We start from the raw sequence: 25,539 nt of genomic DNA on the forward strand, positions 1-25,539 counted from the left end.
AGCAGCGGCAGCAACAGCAGCAGCAGCGGTGGCAGCAGCAGCAGTAGCAGCAGCAGCAGCAGCAGCAGGAGCGGGACCCCGGCGCGCAGGAGGCCGCTTGGCGGGCTGCAGACGCGCCCAGCTGCTCCCTGACCGGCCCGCGGCGCCGGGGGCCCGTCTCGCCCCTCTTCCGCGCTCCTCGCCGCCCCCTCCCCGGCCCGCGTCCCCTCCCCCGCTCCTCTCCTCCCCGCCCGCCGCCCGCCTCTCGGGGGGAGGGGCGTGGGGGCAGGGAGCCGATTTGCATGCGGCCGCCGCGGCCGCTGCCTGCGCCCGAACCCGCCGCCGCCGCCGCCGGAGCCCGCGCCCGGCCCGCGCGGCCCCATGCCTCTGGCGCGGCCCTCGGGGGGGCGAAGGTGAAGACCGGCTCCTAGGATGAGTGAAGGTGCGGCCGCTGCCTCGCCACCTGGAGCCGCTTCGGCAGCCGCCGCCTCGGCCGAGGAGGGCACCGCGGCGGCTGCGGCGGCGGCAGCGGCGGGCGGGGGCCCGGACGGCGGCGGCGAAGGGGCGGCCGAGCCCCCCCGGGAGTTACGCTGTAGCGACTGCATCGTGTGGAACCGGCAGCAGACGTGGCTGTGCGTGGTGCCTCTGTTCATTGGCTTCATCGGCCTGGGGCTCAGTCTCATGCTCCTCAAATGGATCGTGGTGGGCTCCGTCAAGGAATACGTGCCCACCGACCTGGTGGACTCCAAGGGGATGGGCCAGGACCCTTTCTTCCTCTCCAAGCCCAGCTCCTTCCCCAAGGCCATGGAGACCACCACCACGACTACTTCTACTGCGTCCCCCGCCACCCCCTCCGCCGGCGGTGCCGCCTCTTCCAGGACGCCCAACCGGATTAGCACCCGCCTGACGACCATCACGCGCGCGCCCACTCGCTTTCCCGGGCACCGGGTGCCTATCCGGGCCAGCCCGCGCTCCACCACCGCACGGAACACTGCGGCCCCCCCGACGGTCCTGTCCACCACAGCCCCCTTCTTCAGTAGCAGCACGCCGGGCTCCCGACCCCCGGTGCCAGGAACCCCCAGTACCCAGGCAATGCCCTCCTGGCCCACTGCGGCATACGCTACCTCCTCCTACCTTCACGATTCTACTCCGTCCTGGACCCTGTCTCCCTTTCAGGATGCTGCCACCACCTCTTCCTCCTCTTCGTCTTCCTCCTCTTCTACCACCACCACACCAGAAACTACCACCAGCCCCAAATTTCGTAAGTATACACTGGGTCTGAACTCTGATTTACTACTGAGTGTCCGTTTTACCCTCCTGTTGTCTTTTCCCCTCCGCCGCCGGTCTTCTAGTATCCTCCACCCCTCACCCCCATTCCAGGTTGGAGCATTGAATGAGATAAAGTGGCCGCAAGGGAGGAAAAAGGTGCGGGTGTGTTCTGGGTCTGTGTGCGGGGTGGGGGTGGGGGCTGTAGGAAGCGGAGAGAGATTGTCAAGCTCCACCTGGCCTACTTAAGTGGGTCCCAAACGAGAACCGATCCCCTAATTCCCTTCAAAGGGTTAACGCGAGCGCGATCTCTGCTCACTGCAGATCTGCTGGAAAGCTCCGGGATCCGGCTCCTATTGAGAGGTGGGGGAGGCGGGTGGGAAGTCGGGGGTGGGGAGTGGAGGTTGGGGGGGATAGGAAGGGCCTTCCCCAAAACACTGAGCCCTTTCCCCGTCGGTGGGAAGGAGTGAAAGAAAAGCACATGCAAATTGACCGAGGATAAACCACAAAGGGAAGTTATGTCCGTGTGGGTGTGTGTGGGGTGTGGGGGGAGGGAATGATTTGATGGAAATGTTGATAGAATGAAGCTGTAGACTTACAGCAGCCCTGACCCGGACAGGGACCGGGAAGGGTTAATTAGAAGCCATTGGGGGAGGTAGGGAAACTAGGCGATCCTTGGCGGAGGGCTAAAGCGATTATCCCCCCTCCTCCTCCCCCCCTCCCCACCTGGCCGGCCCTTCCGGGGTGTAGAGATTGATTCTGTGGCCGCCCAGAGTGAGTTAAGTAGGGGGAGATAGGAAGGGAGCCCTGCTGAGCTACCGCCTTTAGGGTCCTGATGGAGGAGGAGTTTTTTTAGCCCTGTCAAGCATTTGCTTTTGTTCCTTTCCCAAAGGTGGGGTGTGAAACCTCATCTCCCCTCCTTCTGTGCCTGAAAAATAGAAGGGGGATTGGACCGAGTTCTCTACACTCAAGGGGGAGAACGTCCAAACCCTTTGAAACAGGTCATTCTGTAAATGAATGTATCATCTTCAGCCTGGGTGGGATTGCTGCCAGTACTGGCCAGTTTACCCCAAAGAGTGATAGATTTCTACGTATTTGTATTAGGTGGTGTATATTTTCTGTATATCTTTACAAATGTTTTGTGTGACTACTTGACCTACCTCCCCCTACCCCCACCTTCTCTTATTCTAGGGAAATGTTGGGAAGCTTCTGAATTTGACTATTGATCAGGATACAGGAAACAGTTTGCAATCTCTGAAGGTTATTTAGGACAAACCCCCAGCCTGCCAGTTCAAGTTCTGTGCAAGCCTGTTCTCCAAAACTATCTTTACCTTGTATTTCTGTTTTGAGCTAAAACATCTGGAGAGGAAGGGAAGAGGGCTCATCATTAACTCTTCAGTAGGAACACCTGGCTTGCTTTCAGTCATCTGGCGATTTTTCATTTCTCTGATCTTTGGTCTTACTAACCTGTTATTTAACCCTGGAAACTAAAAAAAAAAAAAAAAAAGATTTAGTACATTTATGGGTAAGGTCCAGGAGAGAAATGCCTTAATGCTTTGACTTTGGGGGGGAAAAAAAATAAAAAGAAATTGGGAGTCAGGGAGAAAAGGGGAAGGAGGGAATCTGCCACAAACCAGAATGGCAGTCAAACCCAGTTAACTTGCTGCTTCCCTCTCCTTTGGCTGAAGCTGTCATTTTTTTGAGAGCACATTTTCTCAGGAGGAGTTCAGAGGCTTCTCTCAGCAAATCTAGCTTGAGTTTTGTGGAGGATAAAGGATGTGCAAGTGTATGTGTGTTTGGACATATTCAGTGGTTTGAAAATATATGTGTGTCTATCCTGATGACCTCAGATTTTTTATCTTTTGTTGCAATTGATATGAATAATGGAGTGTGGGTGTACTTAACTGTATGTTGTGTATGTGCGTATGTGTGGGGGAGTCTTGTACATGGGGGGGGTATTTCATGTTCTTTCTCAATTGATCTCCTTGCGTTCCATTCCAGAGGTCTTTAAAGAAAAGCCCAAGGTAATTATTTCTACCTCTCCATGCTCCTTTTCTACATTCTGTAGAAGGGAATGGCAGCCTGTTTAATAAGTAATGATTATTGACAAGACTCTCAGCCCCAAGGAAAAGGGGTGGGGGGAGAATCTGTAAATGGTGTCAATGTTCACTTAGACATATAAGTAGCATTTGTTTTATGTGTATCTGAGGTCCACCTCTTGCTCTTTTTTAAACCTTCAACAAGGAGTTGAATTAAGGGATAAAACACAAGTATGCAAATCCAATAGAAACTGACCTGGTTTGCATATATCAACAACGGAAATTTTAATGAGAGAAAGATTATGCAGTTTCCATAAAGGATGAATTTAAATAGTTAGGTTTATATGGTAATTTAAAGAAAAGATAGTTTAATTATTATTTTTTTTTTGTCCAAGATTGTCCAAGGGTGATTAACAAAAGGATATAAAGATTTCATTTGAGGGATTATTAACACTGCCACTGTGGGCTGAAGAATGGCCTGAATACCTTGCATTTTATTTTTCACTTGTTTTGGTGTGTTACTAAAGTTCCCAGGAGAAAAATTCCCCTTTTTCCTAGTTTCTACTTTAGTAGATTTTTTTGTTTTCGTCTTCTCTCTCTCTCTCTCTCTCTCTCTTTTTTTTTTTTTTTGGTTTCTTTCTCATCTTCTTCTTCTTTAAATGAAAGTCATGAATTATGTTGTAGCACCTGAGGACAGCTAAAGATGAGACTCTGTTTTTTTTTCAAGACTAAGCCACTAATTCCTTAATGGCCAGGGTCTTTGCTCTTCAATTGAACATCTCAGGGTTTACAGAATGAATGTCTTTGTGTTTGTCTTAGGTCAGTAAGAAGGATCTGTATCTGTAAAGGCAGCACAGCTCTTTGGAGGAAAAGAGGCTGGTGCACTCTTGAATAAACACACTTGCTGATGGTAATAGGCAAAACAAAAGTTAATTTTGTTATGCGGGAAGCTCAGTTTAGAAGACTCTTCCTAATTTTCTGTTGGATTAAAGACAGAGATTGAATTTAAAAGGAAGAAGGGGAAGGGCTTGAAGTTGACTAAGTTCTTGTCCTCTTCAAATCTTTAGACACTGAGCTGGACCAAAACTTTCTTCCACATTACTGGGATCTCTTGGGTTCCCAGTTAGCTGCCCACAATTTGCTTTAGCTTCAGATGTTTTAGAAGCAAATATTTTGAATTTATGGCTACCAGATTATTTCGCCAACAACCTCATTGAAGTATCTTGCCTCTGAGAATGTAGATTAGTTCACAATTTTTCCAAGAGAAAGGAAGATTTACTCTAGGCAGGAGAGGAACAATGATTTTGACCCATTTACAAAGAACATTTTATAGCACATTGAGTTGTAGTTTCAGACTTGAAACTTACATGCAGAGTTTTGAGTGCCCCTCTGGATTGTTACTTTACTCAGCCAGAAACCCTGTTTTAACAGTTCAAAGTTAAGAATCATTGGGTAAATTCAGAAACTGAAGACAAGAGAAAAGAGCCACTTTTAATTGGTCAGTTTTAGGGCCCTATTTGGAAAGTATATTTAATTACAGTAAGTAAGACCACAATCTCAAATACTGTATTTAGTGAAGAGGTAAATGTAGAATGTATTATTGGTGTATAAATGTGGTATGGAGATGATTTTTATTATAACTGAGTCTATATCATTAAAACTTTCCCTAGCCATACCTATTGTAATTTTGAAGACTGCCTTTGATAACACTGTGTTCTTTTTAAAAAAATTTATTTAAATTCAATTAATTAACATACAGTGTATTATTAGTTTCAGAGGTAGAGTTCAGTGATTCATTGGTTGCACATAACACCCAGTGCTCATTATATCACACGCCCTACTTAATGCCTGTCTCCCTGTTACCCTATGTCCCCATCCAACAGGTAGTATTTTCCTGTATTCGTTTCAAAAGTTTCCAGTTTTTCAATAAGAATACTCTTAGTTGTTTTATAGCAGCTTTAAATATAATTTGTTAAAATAAAGTTACTTCTATATATTGTTCTTTATTTACATGAATCAGAGCCTCCAAAGGAATTCTAGCATAGCAGGACCAACCCCACCAAAGCGAGAGGATTCAGAGCTTGAGGTCAATATTTCTTATGAAATTCAATCCAGAGCTTTTTTTATGAGCACATATTACAACCTGAGTATGTTTTGATTTCCTTGGCCTTAATGTGGGATTGTGAGACTTTTCTGCTTTAATAACTTATACTGTGTGCTTTACTCTTTTAGACACTTCCTTTGTACTTCATCATCCTCACACACACAAGAAAACCAAAGGGCTGGGGCAGGTTAGGCAAGGCTCTTTCTAGAGCCATATTTAGTTTGGTCTTGGTGCATGAAGACAGGGTGGTTCAAGCCTTCCTCCTCTTTTCCCCATGACTGAGATAAGGGATTGGCAATAGTGTTGCTAATTGAGATGACCTTTTGTTGCTAATTGAGATGACCTTTGGCAGGGTTGATTTGTGAAGCCAGTCACCTATTGTATTTGTGCTATATTTACTGGATAGCCTTTTTTTAACCTAATGCTGATCCATAAACCAGTCAAAAAGGGAAAAAAAAGAAACAAACAAACAAAAAAGCCAAACCCAACAAACAGGCAAGTAGAAGCTGCTTTGTCGCAACTTCTGTCTGTTATTTTTCTAAGTCCAGATCGGGCCATGAGCAAGAGTGTGGGTACAGGGTGAATCGGTGCCATTCTTGGGAGGTCTGGTATGCAAGGGAGCAAAATCTCTTTTCCCTTGGAAATGCTCCCCCAGCTCTTCCTCCTCTCCACAGCACAATGAGAGGAAGGCAGATTTTCATCTTGCTTTTGTAGAAATTCTTTCCTCATAACCTCTCATATCCAGTGCCAGACATATCTCGATATTCTATCTGGGATGTTGAAAATGGAACATGAAAGTTGGCCCTGAAATATATAAGAGCAAGGAAAGAGCCATAAATCTAAGTCTGTAAAAGGCATTTGAATTACTTGTGAATAGAACTAAAATTCATTTTATTCCCCCTTTGAATCTGTTTTTATCCTCAGACTTTTGTGTTGGGCGAAGCCGAGCTATACTGGGTTGACAAATACCACTGAGACATTTTGAGATCCTAGATGTTTTTCTTGTCTACACCCAGAAAAGTGTTTCTTCCAGGGCCATATACGTATTGAAAGGGGTGGGGGAAGTCAGACTCAATTTAAAGCTTTGTAATATCAGGATGAAAATGAAGCTAAATAGGTGTTTTCCTTTCATGCAATTATTAATGAAAGTTTTAGGATAGATGCTTAGTTTGATTTTCCATCTTCACCACTGGTTCCCTGGGATTTCTTGTATTCCTGTTGAATAATGCCTCTTTTGAAGATTCCTTATAGGCTTTTGATTTTTTTTTTTAGACTTTTATTTCTTAGTTTATAGTGTAAGCAGTAGTCTTTCAGATTTTTCCTAGATAGCCATAACATCTCCATGTCATTTCAGGCTGTTACAAAAGTCAACACTTTAGGTAAGACAATGTTAGACTAAGTTGATGAACAAACTTGAGAAAAAAAATTCTACCCACTTATGCAATTGAGTTATTACACTGTCTTGGTGCTTTATTTTTTAAATTAAAAAAAAAATTAAGGATTCCAAAAACATGGCCAAAACCTAATGGCCATTTATTGTCCCATCTAGATTGGGATACAAATCATACAAAATTTTGACAGCATTTATTGTATGATTCTGCAAAACAGTGTTTCAACTGAATATAAACTATTATGTCTTTTCATGTAATTGTGTTATCTTCATAATACATGTCATGTTTCACTGTTCTAATTCATTATAATGAATATTAAACATCAGTTTAGGACATTGCAGTGCCGGTAGCCAATTGGTTAACTTAAGAAGTCTATAAAAGTAATAGTTTAAAAAGAAGACAATTAAAGCTTTCTCCCATATCTTGATATAGGGCCAATGCTTTTTCTTGAGTATGGGTCTATAAATTTGTGCTCTGCATGTATGTCTTTTCCTTCCTTTTCTTTTTTCCTAAGGCATACCTCTAATTACCTCTTTCTTCTTTAAAGACCCTGGTGAAGGAATCTGAACCAGACTCTTTAGAGATACTATACTATGTCCCTATGTCCTCTGCCTGTATTCTTTAAAGTTTTCTTGCACATCTAATTCAAAATAATTTTATTCTTTTTTTTTTTTTTTTTTTTTGGTCACCATTTGGAGTTTCTTCAAAGCATTCACCTATGTTTTAATAGAAACTACAATTATCTTTCATTTCTGCAATCATCTATCAGTGGCTTAGAACAAATTTAAATTACATAATGACAGTAAGAGCAACTGGTATAAACAGGTTTGTTACTCTGGCTGAGTGTTGGTAAGCACACAATTCAAAAGTTGGTCACAGCGGTGTGGTTGCTTCTTTGAGCTTGGCCTGGTGGCAATGACCTTGTCACTATCCAATGAGCTTCTTTGTATTCATCACACTGGAGGGGTGGTGACAGTCAGCTGGCTTACTGGAGCCAGTTTAAGAAAGTGACTCCTTTAGTAGTAGGTCATGACAGCTTTTTGAGATTTTTATGGAAGGGTGACATAGTTTTGCATTAAACAAAACAAAACGAAAACACCCCACCAAACCCAAAACCTGTAGCCTTAAATCCTGTGATAACTGTGCACCCTCAAAGAAGCATTTTGATCTCTTTGAGCTTTAATGTCCTCCTCTGGGTTAATGAGGGTCATGATAATTACCTGCCTTGTGTATCATTTGTACAAGAGCTTGTAAGCTGAAAATAGTTTACTGTTTTTATGTCAAGAGAAATGGGAAGTGGATAGACCAGGTATTTTCCTCCAAGAGCACATCAAGCTGTTGAATTCAGTTGAAATATTGGAGTTAGTTTGCCCTAGCTTGAGGGATCTTTTATCACAACGAGAGATTATTGTTCTTGTATGCCCTTGGATCTTTCCCGTGCTCCTCTCGGATCTGCTGGCACACACAGTCACATATGGTGTGGAAATCTTCCTCAACTCACCTTGGAAATTTAGTCCACTCCACAAACTGGAGCCCACGATTTCTCATCCTTTGCTTGGTACACATTTTTTTTTTTTTAAGATTTTTTTAAAATTTATTTGACAGACAGATCACAAGTATGCAGAGAGAGAGAGAGGAGGAGGAGGCAGGCTCCCTGCTGAGCAGAGAGCCCGATGCGGGACTCGATCCCAGGACCCTGAGATCATGACCTGAGCCGAAGGCAGAGGCTTCAACCACTGAGCCACCCAGGCGCCCCGGTACACATTTTTTTAAGGCTTATCTTGGACATACATTTATCAAAGAGAGGATCCAAAGTTTTGGGGGAAAAATGAGTGGAATTGTTGAATGGTCTATAGAGCTGAAATCTACAGACATCTTCAGATTCTTGATGAAAGAAAAAATGCCCTATGCCTTCCTTTCCTTCCTTTCCCACACTGTCTTGTTGTCGTTCAATCTTTGGAGTTTGGAGAGAACATTGGTAACAATAGGCAGTCTTTGTATTGCATTCTATTCCCCTCTTTATTTAGAAGTTACTGTGATTTAGGTCTCAGAGGATTGATAAGTGACTTGTATCCATCAAACGGCTCTTAGATGGATACCTTTCACTTTGGAGAACTTTGCTATTAACATTGTGAAAACATCTTGGCCTGTATTTGTTGGACACTTAATCCTGATTTATATTTCAAAGTATTACTTTTTTGTTTGAAGCCTTTTGTTTTCAGGACAGCTGGTGATGGTACATAAGTCCTGGATGGCCATTCCCAGGCATAAAAGGAGACGAGTCAGAAACAAGCCTCTAAACTGAATTGAGAATTAAATCTAATAATAGAAGTTTAGCAGCTTCCAATGATAAGATTTTTTTTCTCTTTGAGGCCTTTCTTAGAAGTGATAGTGTGTATCATGGCTGCAATGTAGGCTATAAGAGAATTAGAAAAAAAAATCATCTGGATCTATGCAACTATTTTAGCATGAGTACCTTATAGCCAGGGTTATGAGAATAGAATTTGTACTAAATATTTGATAGGAATTCCTGAACATGGAGCCTGCCTCTTCAGATACCCTTCCTGTGATGACATGTGACCCTCGTCATGATTTTCCTGCGAATTGCCAGGGACTTAGAACTTTACTAAGAGAAAAATCACACTCTCATCATTATTTTAGGATCAGAGTCTGTTGAGGTCTGTGCCATGAATGTTACTTTTAGCAATGTGGAAGAATTCTTCACAAAATCTCAGTCTTGGAATGGGCTTGAGAATTCAGGGACTAACAGTGAGAGCTGCGGTTTGTGGGGTTTTACTGTGTGCCAGGAGGGCTAGCTCTTCATGTATTTATTTATTGCCTTATTTCTTGTCTTACTGATTGATTGAAACAAGGACTCCAAGACCATCAGGCCAGTAGTCCAGGTATGATGATCTCAATCATACAGCTAATCGAGCTTGGCTCAGAGTGGTTCTGTAATTTGCCAAGGACATGCTAAGTGGCATAGTTTGAAGGCTCAGGAAGGTTAAAAGATCATTTTCCAGGTAATCTCTCCATTGATAATCATCCATTGATAAGAGTGTAGCCGTATCGTGTACATGGCCTCTTTCAAGCCCTTAGGTCAGGGACAAGGGCATTTGCCATCATAAACTCCGTAAAGGGCACATCTGTCCTGTACCCGTTTTGTTGTTGTTGTTTTTTTGTTTGTTTCTTTGTTTTTTTGCTATGGTAAAGGGAACCTTTCAAACCAGAGAAATTGTCCTGGTTTTTAGTCCAAGGAGAAATTTAGGTGACGTTTCAACAAAAGATAAAGAATGTGTTCTTTTAAACTCCTATTCCTTGATCTTCTAACTCTGTTTTCTCCTGTGGCTGCTTGTAGGTGATTCAGTAGACCAATGACGGAATATTTACTTTATTTTTCTGTTCCCTACAATCCAGCCAGAGTTGTCTTCTTTGCCCATTCCAAACTTGCTTTTGATTACAGTAGTTACTGCATCATATGCTGAGACGGACCAATGGAAATGTATCAGGGAATGTTTGGAATCAAAGCCTTGGAGTCCTACAGACACAGAAATACCAACCCTGTTGAATAAATGTTGGCTGTTGTACCATAGGCACTGTCTCCTGAAGAGTCTGAATTCCCTCTTGGAACCATACTCCAAGGTCCCCACCATTGACTAGCCAACAATCCTGAGAAGGGTAACATTCATGAGACACTGATAGTCAGCCAGGAATACCCCACATTGGTCCCAGTCATTGCTTACTCCTTTGACATTTCTGTCTAGCAAGGGTCCCTAAGGAAAACAAAACAAAACATTCTTTTGGTTAAAGTGAAGGATGATTGGGATTTCTACTTCTGCAAATCCATGAACAGAAACTGGGAATCCGTCAAATCCCAAGATAGGGTTATTACAGACTCTGCATAGCCATGCAGAAGGATAGGAGCACTGTACTAGCAGGAAGCCCGTCTCATCAGAATCCCTGTAAGACGGTGAATGAATCACATAGACTAAGAATGACAGCTGTACTCATCGAGAAGAGGGGAAGTGAGATTTCTTACCCAAATTCATTGTTAAGCAAAAGTTTTTGTTGGCACGATGACAAGATCTAGACTCCAGGAATAACAAGTGATCATGGGGAGAGGAAATGTTTATATTAAACACTATCTTGACCCTAATTCTATTTAACTGACTTTTCAGTATGAGACTCTATTTCTGGATTAAAAAACTGACAAATATCCCCGCTGCTCCTGGGGACTGGGGTCAGTGCTGAGACCTCCTCTTCCTGGGAAACGCAGCATGGCTAGAAAGGGGGCCACCCCCCCTGCCCATCACGCAGTGTATGTTCCTGGGGAACCTGGTCAAAACCATTTGTAGACCACCTGCTTCTGGGTCGGGGTTTCCTAGGTAGCAGAGCAGCTCCCTCACTGAGATCTACTGAAAGCCCTCAACACAAGGGTTTGTAAAAGATCAAAATAAAACAAAATTAAAACAAATTTAAAGATTAAAAAAAAAAAAGAAAAGAAAAACTAACAAATGCCCTTTCATGCTGAATAGCTCCAGTTGATATAGGGCGTCAGCCTTCACCAAATGAGGGGTGTGCTTACCAAGTATTAGCTGTATCTAAATCTGTTTATGCCTGTTGTTGTTACTGTAATTAGGTAATATATTCAAATAGGATGCAAACCACTGAATTAATTGTGGTTTCTATTAGAACTAAATTGATGACTTTGGATATACTCTATAAAGATAAATCCCTTGAAAAAGATGCTTGTTGAAGAAGTTGTGGGCAAGTTAAGGGGGAGTATATTTATATATCCATAAGAAACCTGCCCTTGGATTATTTGAACTGTGGCTTTAAGTTGTCATTCCGCTGTAAATAAACTGAAACTGAAACATTGCAGTATGTATTTTGGGTGTGGCTTTTCACAAGAAGAGTAACAAATTTAGTCAGTGAAAAGCCTTGAATTCTACAGCCAAATAGTTGGCAGGTGAATGTGCATTTATATGACTTAGGTTAAAATGAAATAAATAGTAAATAAGTGTCATTTTGCTCATGTGATGGAATTATATCCATGTGTATCATGGCTGCAATGTAGGCTATACGAGAATTATAAAAAAAAAGTTATTTGTTTAATAATTTTAAGTATACTGGAAAGTGTTTAGTATATAATTATCTAAAACTTTAGGTAGAAAATTATATAAAGTACCAACTATATTAAGCTGTGCAGATTAATAGATGGATTTAAGATATATAGTAACTATATTCAAGGGAAGTATACCAAATTGTTAATGGTGATTTCTGGATCGTGGAAAGGGAATGCTGTCTAATTTATTGGATTTATTGTATTGTATTTATTTAATGGTCACAATTATCTCTCTAGTTAGATGTTATTAAACTTTTGAAAAAGAAGAGACAGAATAACCTCCATAAATCAGTTCGGTTATTAGTCTTGGTTCTGTGAAGTTTCTTTGTTTTTGTTTTTGTTTTTTCAGACCAAACATTTGTGTCTTGATTGGTGGTGTCAGCATTAAAGAGTTGGCTGAGTAGGGTTCCTGCTGTGAAATGCAGATGTGTAGAAATATAAATGCATTTCATTTGCTCATGGGAAATAATGCCTTATTGAAGGCAGGGTATCTTACCATGGGCCTTCCATCGTTAACCTTGACCTTATAAGGATAAAGAAGATGGAAGTTTAATGAGTTTCTTAATGGCTCTTCAGTCTGCAAATGTTGGGCAGTCTTTAATAGTGTTGCTTGGGGTAGATAATAACCAGTAGGAGTCAGTCAGTTGTGTTTCTGCTAACCAACTACATGGTCTATTTTAAGGATCACATGAAAGCAGAATGCAAAGGCTAGTGTGAAGTGAAGGGTCCTAGAAGGGAAGGCTGAAGTCAGATGAGAACAGGTGGGATGACCAGTTCAAACACTTTCTAGATTCTGTGAGCCTGTCATTGAATCATCAGATATTAACTCTTAAAGTTAGGTGGTGAGACTACAGATAGATAAATTCCATAGGACAGTGGAAAGTAGTGACTTGCAGAGAACACAGTTCTTTATTTTGATGAGGAATTGTGCTCAAAATCTTTTAGGATAGCTCACAAATATGTTGGTGAACAGAAAGAGTCAGAACAAAAGTCAAAACAAAAAACAAAACTGTTTATATAATGTTGAGTGTTAGAGGTCAAGATAGTGATTGTCCTTGGGGAAGCAGCAGGTAGTGAAGGGAGAGACCCATGATATGAGGCTTTAAGATGAAATTGATAATTTTCTGCTTCTTGATCTGGGTGCTGATTACATGGGTGAGTTCTTTTGGTCAAAATTCATCGAGCTCAATACAAACATAAAAATATAAAAGAAATGTTTCTTTGGCCTTTGCTTCATGCTACCAGGGTGGTAGCCTGAGTTTCTGGATTTTTCCACTTACAGACAACTGGATCATAATGCTGAGTGTTTGTTTTTCATGCCCCGCAGTCTAACAGATGCAAAGAGGGTCTTCCTGGCTTCATCAGCTTCCTTTTTTTCCTCAGGATTCCCGGCTTAGTGAGATTGCATGCAAGATACCCACACTCCTTTTCAATTTAAGCCTTTCTGAGTGGATACTTGTGTTTATATTACTTAAAATTTCCTTTTCCCTGTACCAGGAGTGTTTCTGTGGCAGCATGAGCTATCACACTTTTCACACATCCTCCACCTGTAAAACCATACTTGTGTCCTAATAGTGATTTTGATCACAGTTCGACAGCATTTGGGTGCACAGTCCACAAGAAAGCTAATTCATCATCTGCGTTTATGGTTTCGCTGAAAAGACCAGAATATATGTATCAGAGAATGATTAAGTGCTAAAGTGTGTGATTCCAGCTGATGCCACTTCAGAAAACAGTGATTAGAACAGGCGTAGGTGATTTCAGGGGAGTATTTGTTTAGGCAGAGAAATGGAGATTTGAGGCCACAGGAGAGAAGGGGATTAACCAAGGTAGAGGTGTGCGTGCACACTCTTGTATTAGAAAGAGTGCAGGGTCCGGCCCGGTGGGCAGAGAGGGTCTGTCTTGGGATTAATAAGGTAGCCTCCTCTTTTCCTCAGGACAAAGCCTGGTTAAGGAGGGAGGGTTTGGCAGGACATGGCTAAGCCGCTGTGGGGAACAGTCAGGGTGGTGCAGCAATTGGCACAATATCTGGTGTTTTCCGAAGATGCAAGGTCTTCAGGATGACTTGGAGGGAGGAGCAAGCCGCAAATTGTAAAGATTCTCCAAGGCTAATTTGTCCCAAAGCATTTAAAGACATGGCCTGTGATTTGTGCTGAATATATTTGAGTATTGACTTGATTCCACTACCTCTTCAAAATGCGGCAAGAAGCAAAAGAATTGGTATGTTTAAATATGTTTACTTTTTTGCATAGTCACATCAACACAGCCCTAGATTTAACCCAAAATAGTAGCTTTCGAATATCTAAAAATCTGCAAGGAGAGATATAAGAGAATAACCAGCAGAAAGTCTTGATTTTAGTTAAATGAACCAGGGACTGCCTTTAGAATTTTCAGAGGCAAAAGCTACTTTATGAATTGATCACCACATCAAACCCTTCTGGTTCCATCGAGGTCCTTTTTCCAGAAGCTACTCAGCACCTTTTGGGATTAAAAGCTGACATGGCATGGCATTCAAAAGGTAGTAGCCCTGTTGATTACCTCTCTGCACTCATCACATGGTGAGGGAAGAGGGGGAGACCCTGCTGCTTTGGGAAGCAGGAGGATGGTTCTGTGTAAGATGAGGCTCTCACCCAGCCTGCCAGAGAGCTCCCCTTGGACACAAGAGCTACATCCCTTCTTTCACGTATCCACAGCCAAAATTACTGTGTCGCCCACTTTGTTCATCAGAGGCTTCGGATTAGAATCACATTCATCACTCTTGCCAGTTTACTTGGTTGCTCATTGTTACCAGATAGAGGGGCTATAACACCACGGAAGCATGGGATGTTAAATTAGAATTGATAGCCAACGGCGTCTCTCCTCCTCTCTTTTTCACTGATCAGATAATTTCCACTGAGGTCAACCTTTATAATAAGCCAGCTGACACATACTAGTGATATTTACTTGAAATACTTTGTTTATCTGTCCCCCCCCCTTTTTTTTTTTTGGTGACGGAGATAAAGGTGCCCTTTGCAGTTACTTGTTTGGGTCTTTGTGTATTTGATCAGAAGATATTTTTGAAAGGAAAGGCAGTAACGCTGTAGATGGGATCTTAACGAAGTCAGCATCTAGTCTGCGTTTCCCCTTCACTTGGTGCTGTGAGCTTCTCCGTGACCTTCCGTGGGAGCACGCTGGTGCTCATCTTTCATCATGAGCGGCTCCGAGTAATTTATGGTAAATAATGAAATGCTGTTTCCTACAATGCACTGCAAATGGCTGAGTGTTGTAAAAGTCTAAAGAGCTCTATTACTTCTAAATGACTAGATAACACAAAAATGTTAACCCCAAGGAAAAGAGGTCCAGTAGAACAGGCTGCTTGTGAAGTGCTGTCTTCCTGCTCGATGCCTCCTGATAGGCTTTCTGCACCTGAACTCCACAGGGACTGACTGGGGTCTGAATAGTTACTTTCCGGAACTGCGAGGAGAGGCTGAGGCCTTTCAGGCTGTTGGGAAGACCAGGAGCAGCTGTGGTTCATTTATTTGGCATGGGGGTGGGGTGGGGAGGGAGAAACTTGCAAAATTTGTTTTCAATCTGAAACTCTTAATAAATTTTTTACAGTGCTGTTACCGAGGGTGAGGCCCTCGTGATACAAGGGTGTGGCGGCAAATGCCTTGTTTGAACACTGATGTTGAACAGAAGAGGTTTTATCAGAGCGAAGGTTTATAGAGGCCTGACAGGTTTTCAGAATTAACTCTCAGCATAATATCTGCATTCTCTTTCTCTTATCCACATATACAACAGTATGTACCAAACAGATAAAATTTGCAACGCTCAGCTCCCTTGTACTCCATACTATATTAGTACAAGTGTGAAATGTTTGTCACGGTGAACACGTATGTTCTCATTCTGGGTACCATAAAATAGCTACATACGTAAGTGTTAGGGTTTGAAGACCTTAACAACCAGGTACAGAAAGTCTTTATGTACTGTATTCCCATTGTGAAAATTGAATTAAGTTGCCGGTCAGTGAGCTCTTTATCCTGACAGGAGAGCCCCTTTGTGGCAAACCATAGCGAAGGGTCATCTTTGGCCACGGATACTTTCAAGCTCAAACCCTTTGCTGAAGTTTGCCACTGGATTTTCTCACGATTCCCAGACATGATTACTTTGCCGAATGAAATAATCTGTTTCTTCTACTAGAATGGCTTTCTTTCCTCCAGATAGCAGCTACAAGGTATGAAAATGAATTGCACGAAAATAAATTACACAGGCTGCATTTTGGGGAGAGTAGCCATAGCGGATCCATCAATTTTCTTTTGACTGCTGTGCCGGGACGTCCACTCTAATTGTCATTGATCAGTTATATGCAATCATTTGGACCTCTGGATCCTCCCCAAATAGAGATGCTTCTGTGCTAGGAAAATTAGGCTGTTTGGATGTTCGAGAATATTTTTGCTTTTGCTGAAGAAGGGTTGTCGCCGTGTGCCATAGGGGAGACAGATTCAGAGAAGTATGGCTGTTCCCAGAAGCTTGTTTGAAGAATATGGACTAAGTGGCTCATGGCTCGGCTTCCAGCCCATTAACCATCTACCATCTATCTACTAAGGTTTGGCATTAGCAATACAGCCTGCTTCGGGTATCTGAGTAGGGACTCCGACTCTTCTGGGTCTTATTCAGCCTTTCTCATTTCTCATGCGTAGCCTACCACTTCCTCTCTGATACTTGGCCATTTTGTAAACAGTATGCAAAAGAATCCAGTGAACAAGAGGTGATTTCCACGGAGACAGGGAGACGCCAGCGAGTCTTACCTCAGGGAAGTTTATGTTTCTTGGCTTAATCTTGTTAATTGTTACATTTTTTTTTTTCTTTGCTTCCAAGGAAAATTAGAAGCAGGATAATTAGAAGAGTGGTTTTAAAAGGGAGAAAAGTAATTAAGGCCCAGTGGGAAGGCCACAAGACCTTGTTTGGGGCTGTAGGCCCAGTTCTGTCACTCGGTTGTTTGAGACCTCAGGGTAGATGGATTCACTCATTCTCTGAAATTGAGTGTGTTTTTTCTTTTTTTTCCCCTTGTAAGTAAGGCTGTTGGACAAGACATTCCCTGAGGCCCAGTTCTTAATTTGAGATTAAAATCTTAGTGGAATTTTGAATTACTAATTCTGGAGGCTGTCTCCCCTCCTCCTTTCCTCTTTCTGTTTGCTCTCTACCCCCTACCTCTGACGCTGGTTTTTTTTTTTTTTAATAATATTTAAATTTTATTAGACTCTTTTTTTTTTTTTCCTTGAGATTGTATTTATTTATTTGACACAGAGAGAGAGAGACAGCGAGAGAGGGGGATACAAGCAGGGGGAGGGGGAGAGGGAGAAGCAGTCTTCCCACACATCAGGGAGCCCGATGTGATACTGTGAAGCAGGGCTCCATCACAGGACCGTGGGATCATGACCTGAGCCGAAGGCAGACGCTTAATGACTTAGACACCCAGGTGTCCTGACCCTGTGTTGTTGTTGTTGTTTTTCCTGTAGTATACTTTGGTGGTGTATTTTGCATTTCACCATTCACTAATATCAGTGTTTTTAGTGTGCTATATAGGTGGGACACGGTTATATCCTTAAGTCTGGTGAACTTTGCTTGTTTACAGCTTTAAAAAAGAGAATTTCTTATCCTTCCCCTGACAGATGGAGAGGATGGTAGCCAGCCATAGGTCTGGTATTGTGATGTGCACACATGAAAGTAAATGGATTCCAAAGGCAGAGGTATGAGGAGGCTGGGAGGAATTACTGGCACACAGAAAATATTTCATTTGGGAGTATAAATAAATTCATCCAGTTCTAGACATAACCATAATATCTTTCTCCCTTAATTAAACAGAGTTTCTACTTGCTGAATTTTACAGTGTTACAAGAAGAACAGAAGACTAAGAAACAGTATCACTAAGGCACTTTGTGTCTTAATGTAAGGCATTATTTCATGGCAAGCTGGTTGGCACGAGGGTTTTTGATATCAGAATGTGGTTCCGTCCATTGATTAGAGCACAGCTCTGAGCCAGAGTGACATTTAACACACAGTGGCTAGTGTTAATATTTTATCTTTTTTTTTTGTTGTTGTTGGAACATCTTCCTCTTTGTTATATAAAGTATGTTCACTATGGAAAATTGGAAAACATCAGCAATAAGGAAAATAAAAGTCAACTGTAGTTCTACCACCTCAAGATAATTACCGTTATCTTTCTGTAGAATATTAACCCAATTTTTTGCTCCACAAATATGTATTTTTTACAAAAATGAAATTATATATACTCTAATAATTCTTTTAGCTATCCATTTGTATTTTATGTTAAAATGTTTCTATGACAGAATACTTAAACTCTGTTTTTAATGATGTTGTGCTGAAGTATATTGACATACTGAAATACTTAGGTGAACTTATCACCTCTTGAGACTTTAGTTTGTTCCAATTTGGTCATTATTAAATAAAATTCTGCCCCAAAAGTCCACAGTATGGAATGGGAACTTTTAGCCAACATATATACAAAAAACCTTAAATTTTTTATCCAGATTCCTAATTCTTGTTGAAAAAGGATTGAGCAGTTCGCATTCTTGCCATTGTGATGTCAGAATGCCCATTCTTGGGGCGCTGGGGTGACTCAGTCGGTGAAGCATCCAAATCTTGATTTCTGCTCAGGTCATGATGTCAGGGTCATGAGATTGAGCCTGGTGTTGGGCTCAACACCTCTCAGGTAGCTTGCTTAAGATTCTCTCTTTCCCTCTTCCTATGCCTCTTCCCACCTCTCTCTCCCTAAAAACAAAAGAAAGAATTGTTTCCATAACTTTCCATTCTTTCCATAACTCCCACCCCATCAGTGTTAAGGATCATTAACAACAAATCAACAAACAAAATGTTTTGCCAGTCAGTTTTAAAACAGTATCTTGTTGGTGTTCTGTCTTACATTTCTCTAGTTACAAGGGAGAGTGAACATATGATAGTTTTTGAAACAGAGGTTGTTGGGGGAAGTTTGTGAGTCTTTCCTCGCTGCATGTGCCGTATGGTCAGCTGCCTCTCTCCATCATCCATGACTTCATCTCAGCCAGAGATGCTGTAAGGAGAAGCTGAGGTCTGGAAGTATGAAAGCTACCCAGTGTAACTTAGAAACAAGGTGTTTTGGTGGTGGTTGGTTTTTTGTTTTTTTGTTTTTTTGTTTGTTTTTGTTTTTTTTTTGCTTAAAACCCAGAAAGCATGGCAGATAAGCAGATAAAAGATGGGTCATGGTCACAGGGAGTCAGCAAATAAGGAATAAGGTGCAGCAATGCTTGACCAAGTGACCTCAGGGGATAGAGTGTTGGGTTACTTGACGTCTGTAAAACCACAGTGCTCAATGTTAACCTACAGGTATATAGCTAGTAAGATTCTCCTAGAAAATATACACCTGAACATACACATACACACAAGGATCAAACATAAGAAAAATTCCTGAAAGTTCAGAGGGTTTAAATTGCAGCTTTCTCTGTGAGTATCCATGATGCCCAGGGACTACCTCAACTCCTTGGTCTCTGCCTTTTCTGGAACCTTCTCAGTGTTCTGTTCAGTAAGGTTTCCTTTCCACTCTTCTGCTCTGTGGTCTGGCTGTTGAGTTGAGGCTTGGCCTCCAGGGAAGAGCGGTGTAAGCTGCTCTGCACCTGGGCCCTGTGACAGCCACTGTCTCCAGCTGCCGTAAGGCTACTGCTGTTCCCGCTAATAAGTGCCATGGAAACCCAGTGAGCTCCAGGAGAGGTGGGTGAGCAGCACATCACTGAGTGACACTGGATTGTTAAATGTCACATTACAAAAAATAGAACCACCTGAGGAAAAGCGGGGCCATGCTAGCATCCGGTAGCTCCCTTTCTTGGCCTCTGCTTCCCTTTGGCTAAGTCTTCTCCATGAGGAGCAGGGAGACTTGGTGCTTCAATTATCTGTATTGTTGGGCCTGGCAGAGATGTCCCTTCTTTGGCATATCTCTAACTCCGAAACCAGACATTGATTAATTTGATTTGGATTAAAAAAAACCTGACTCTGTTAAGGCTTTGCTGATCATGTATACATCTGTCCTTTGAGCTTCATAGTTTTAGGATCAAGGCAAGTTGCCTTAGCATCTACTATGTGGTCGTGTCTTTTTTTTTTTTTTTTTAACACTACAAGAACATAACAAGGGGCACCTGGGTGGCTCAGTGGGTTAAGCCTCTGCCTTTGGCTCAGGTCGTGATCTCAGGATCCTGGGATCGAGCCCCACATCAGGCTCTCTGCTCGAGACAGAGCCTGCTTCCCCCTTTCTGCCTGCCTCTATCCCTACTTGTGATCTCTCTCTCTGTCAAATAAATAAATAAAATCTTAAAAAAAAAAAGCAAAACAAAAAACCCCACCTTGGATATCTTATATCCCAGGTGGATAAATTCAGATGACACCTCCAAATTGATTGACTTGAACTTTCCGATTATTGGTCCAAATACCCTCAGTCCTCAGCTGTCCAAAGGGAATCCCTGCCAGTTTAATGCAGTGGACTATGTGTCGTGTTTCATTTAATGTGGATGTTAACTTTTTGTTTTGTTTATTACTATCCGATGCTATTACCATCCAATTAGGTTGAAAATCAGCAATTAGAATCGAATGCATGTAATAGTTGTTATTTTCCTTTTGATCATAGTTACACTCTTAATGATGTGATTTGTAGTCGGTGTGCGTGGGTGTGTATGTGTAAGGGGTACATGTACTATAGAAACAGCAGTGGGTGTTAAGTCTGGAAGAATCCAAGTTTTGCTTATTAGATACCTGAACTTGATGGAGTCTATCTCCTTGAGCCTCAATATCCTCATTTCCAAAAGCCAAAATAATGACTACTGCTTGTAAGGCACATACTGTGGAATGAATAGATAATCAAATAATCGGATAAATCAAGGTGTATATATATTGGGAGCCAAAGGATATTTGGATATATGAAACTGGAGCAAATTGAAATCATTAATAGGGCCCGATGTTATTTATGTCACAAGCTAATGTTTTCTTTTTGGGAGCCAAATTTAATCTTAAATATTTAGTACTGTACTTAGGAACTTGATGGCTTGAAAATAAAAAAATTCAAGCTGGAAAGCACTGTAGAGAGGATGAGAATGACACTGAGAAAATCTAAATCTCAGAATGGTGTTGATGAGAACAGTACCAGTTTCCAGGCATCTGGACGTGAATTTCTCATCCTTTGAGAAAGGCACACTCAACCAGCATGCCCTTTTGGTATGATAGCCCTGGAAGTGTGGGATGCTCAGTTTGAAACTGAGCTCTGTGTCAATCCCTGATATCTCAATTTCTTACGCACCAAACACAAGAAGCAGAGGAAATGTGCCTTTGAAGAGTGAAGAACCCTCTCATTTTCTCACTATCCTATCTTATGCCATTTCTCTTCAGGGTGATTGTTCTTAAGAACTGATCTTCAATGCTGAGTAAAGAATACTTTTCCACAGTATTTCTTCCAAAGTGTGTCTTGATAGATTCTTGCAAACTATAGAGCAAGATTTCACATGCTGAGTAAAAGTAAGATGATTTATATTTCTGGAGAAAGCCAAAATTCATCTCACTGACTTTTTCCTAGTCTCACTTTCCTCTTCTTCTTCTATTTTTTTTTTTTTTTTTTTTTTTGTAAGATCGAAGGTATGTTGTAGATTTCATTTCTAGAGGTTAAGAATTTAGGGCTTTGTTTTGTTTTGTTTATATCGAAACATTGTATGATACAAAACGTCTGTTGTGGCTCGAGGGGCAGTAGATCTGTTGATGTGAGTTAGTGACTTGAGCAGGCCTGTGGGGTTTCTCTTCCACACAGTCACCTAAACGTTCTTCATTGTTCAGCTACTTATTAAGCGTCTACTATTTGCCAGATGCTGTTTAGGCATCAGGCTCTTGAGCTGCCAGAAGGGTAAAGGATAGACTCAAGCATTGCCTCCCGAACCCCCGGAGCATTCTAATGGGGAATTCATACAATGACATATGAATAAATAAGATAATCTCGGCCAGTGAGAAAAGCTGAACAGGATTGCAGGGTAGAAAGTTTGAATTTATCTAGGTGTTCAGGGAGGCCTTAGATGCAGTCAGGCTAGTTGAACTGAGTCCTCCATGTTAGAAAGAAGCCAGGCATGGCAATATCTAGGAGAGAAGTGCATCAGAAAGAGAAAAAATAAAGTTCAGGGGCCTTGAGGGATAGAAATATGGCCATTGTGTGCTAACATAATGAATATGCCCCAAAGTGGTAAGAATTGAATTAGGAGAGGTAGACAAAGTTTAGGGAACTTGAGCTTGATTTTTTCTTATACTGGAAAACCATGGGGGGATTTAGGTAGGGAAAGATTCTGATGTACTTTATGTTTTAAAAAAAAGTCCCTGTGGATGTTGTGTGATGCTGCACCCTCGGGACCACTCCTGGAGTCAGGGAGACCAGTGAGAAGGGCACTTACAAGAGTGGGGACGGGTGTGGTGGGATCCATGCCCTGTCAGAACGGATGTCCTCTGGTAGGCAAGCAGAAGGGGGACAGGGATGAATCAACACTTCCTCCCAGTCTTCCAGCCTGAATAGTAGGGGGGCACAGTGGCATCATTAACTGAGATGTGGAGGATTGGGAGGTGAGTGGGATTGTGCATCAGGGTTGGGGATGAAAGAGTTGTTTTAAGCATCCTGTGCCCTCCATTCCTGTTAGGTGTAGAAGTGGATATCCTCAGAAGGTAATTGGATAGAGAGTACAATGGAAGGAACTAGAAACCCACTGAAAGAGCAAACAATATTAAAAAGGCTGGTGGTGTGGTAGGGTAGATATTATTATATTATATATTATATATACATATATTTATATGTTATTATATATTTATATATTATCATATATATTTATATTATATATTATATATTATATATTAGCATTGAAAGCCTAGGGCAGGGAATACCCACCCAGTATAAACTGGGGGAACTTCTTGTAGATGCTGTGCAGTGGTGATATTATCTGTAGTTTTCAACCCTGGGTGCAGTTTGAATCTCATGGGGGAGCTATAAAAAAATATGCCCATGGCCAGGCTTCAGGCTCCACCTTAGACTAATCAGAATATCTTTTTTTTTTTTTTTTTTTTTTTTTTTTTTTTACAAGAACAGTGGCAGACGAAAGTAGTATCCATAAAGTTCCCCAGGGGATTCTAATGTGCGCCAGGCTTGAGTGGTGGGGGAGGGACCTCAGCAGAACCTCAAAACCTTTATCCTTTGGAGAAGAAAAAGGGTGGAAGTGAGAGAAGGCCAAGTGATACAAGGTTGGGGATAGGACACACAGAATCCCTACCTGCAGCTAGAGCTAGAGACCAGCTCTGTGCTCATTCAGGGTTAGCCATGTTAGGGGAGAGCAGGATATGACTCCTAAAGCAGTCAGAGAAAAGGGGAGGTGAGGACTTTCTACATAAGGTTCCCAGACAAGGCGAGCTCTGCAAGTCCCTCAGCCCAACACCAGGCTCTTGTGGTACTTCCCACATTCATAGTCCCTCTCCACGCCCAGGGTTGGCTGAATCTACCACTGTTGACGGAAAAACTATACTTTTCCTGTCTCTCACAATTTAGCCATAATCTCTGTTGAAATCTCCAGCATTATTAAAGGCAGAGTGAAGAGTGAGAGTATAGTTTGCTATGAAATATTCCAATATTCATCCTTACCTTTGTTTGGCGATTCCAGTTCTAGACTTCTAAATCAGAAGGTAAGAAAGAAGGAAATGTGTTCAAGGTTGTTTGCTCAAGGGAGTTCATCACAGAAGCACATGTAAAAGTTTGCTTAAGAGAAATTTTCAACCATGTAGAGACAACACATCACTTCTTTAAAATCATAGTGTGGGAAAATGTTTACCATCTAAGGTAGAGTAAGAACAGTAGGCTCAAAAACCATATATAATTCCAGTTCTACATAAACATTGGTAATAAGACATAAAATTATGGAAAACTGCTCTTGCTGAGTGGGAGTATGATCCATTTTACTTTTCTTAAATATTTTACTTAAATTTCATTTTATCTCCTTTTAAGTTTCCTTAATTTTTCATGTAGTACAGATATCCTAGGGTTTTCATAACAAAAATCGAAGTGGTATTTTAAAAGAGATTGATAAATAATTTGTTAACTTTACATGAATTTAATTATGAGTGTATTATTTGATTTTCTAAATTTAATAATAATCATTTCTGCTTCTCAGAGATGGTATAAGAGTTAAATGGGATAACCAGTGGGAAAGCATGCTATAAAATCCCTGTCACATATTAGAATCTCTTCACTATTAATGCAGTATTGCCTCCATTTCTAACAATGAACATTATTCCGTAGAAATACTGTTTCTCCCCCCCACCCCAACATTTTAGGTAAAAGAGCAAAATTGAAGAAAAATAGTTTCATCATTTGCACTAATTAATATGCTGGTCATTGGTGAGAACTGGCATTCCAGAGGGATGGATGGTGATTGCTTGAGCAATCCATGGCCATTCCATTGTTCTTTGCAGTGATCAGTTAAGGAATAAGCATTGTTCCGGCTAACAAGAGGTAAGGGGGGATGGGCTGGAGTCCTCAGGGAAGGATTTCTTAGCAGAATTAAAGGAAGGAAAGCCAACAGAGTATTTTTGTGTTCTGCTCTGTACTTGCCGAGTTTCAGTGGGTTTGTGATGCCTGGAGCTGCGGCATCCATTTTGGGACCATGAAACTGCAGGTTTAAGGATAAAGGGCCTGGTGCTTGATGATTCCCTGGAGCTGCCAGAGCAATTGGAGGCTGCCTTCCTTTGGGGATCTTGTTGAGTACAGAGCCTAGCAAGTCAGTCTTCTGGCCTCTGAGGGTCACATGTTTGTCATGCACAGCCAGAAGCATTGTAGGTGTCAGCGCTGGTGGAATCTGACATCTGGTTTCCCAAAACAAAAGGGGAAAAATATCTATTGGGTGTCTACTTAATTGAAATGTGTAGGACACCAGATTTTTTTCTTTTAACATACTTTTTCTTCTTTCTATAAATGCTTAGCTATCTTGACAAAATAATTTCATTTAATGTTCAAATTTCCTGCTCGAAATTACTCCAGAAATCAAGCCAAATGAATTTGGGAGAGCCTGAGAATCTTAAATAAATACATGACAACTTCGTAGAGCACCCTATCAAATGTACTATCCTCCGGTTTAGAAAGCATACTGGGAAGGCTTCTCATCATGCTGGGATTTTTGAGTGGACACTGATTGCCACAGTCACTGAAAATTTAAGTTAGCTGGATTTCTGTAAAACGTTTCAGATATTTAAATTCTGATAATACAGAAGTCTAGAGTTAAAATTAGGCTACTTTAGAATTTGTAAGTTTTGTATGTGTAATTTAGAGCAAATTTTGCTGCCCCAGAGTGGAAATGTTAGAAATGGTAGCTGGATTTCTCAGGCAATTTGAGAAAGTGCTATGTAAACATGAAAACATTCAGAGCATGTGTTTTTATTTATCCAGAGATATAACGGAAATACTGGTCTATTTTCAGTTAGAAATAATAGTAGTAATAATAGCAAGTGAAAAATTTTAGAATTGGCTTTGCTGGAATATTTTTTTCCTCAGGATTGTATACACCTTTTTGTTTATTTTCAGAACATACTAGTGATAGAATGAACACAATT

General features: G+C 41.5%; 1 protein-coding gene across 3 annotated transcripts in view; it reads left to right on the plus strand.

Annotated features, from left to right (window-relative positions):
- Positions 1–411: 411 nt before the first annotated feature.
- LOC111145254 (neuregulin 3) overlaps positions 412–25,539 on the plus strand; it is a 1,048,204-nt gene continuing 1,023,076 nt past the window's right edge. For all 3 annotated transcript variants that reach the window (XM_022500048.1, XM_022500046.1, XM_022500047.1), the window contains exon 1: positions 412–1,240. In XM_022500048.1, coding sequence (XP_022355756.1) covers positions 412–1,240 — 829 coding nt within the window. The remainder of the gene's footprint in view (positions 1,241–25,539) is intronic.

The sequence above is a fragment of the Enhydra lutris genome, unplaced genomic scaffold, assembly GCF_002288905.1.
Source record: "Enhydra lutris kenyoni isolate GAN:26980312 unplaced genomic scaffold, ASM228890v2 scaffoldscaffold12, whole genome shotgun sequence".
Classification (NCBI taxonomy): domain Eukaryota; kingdom Metazoa; phylum Chordata; class Mammalia; order Carnivora; family Mustelidae; genus Enhydra; species Enhydra lutris.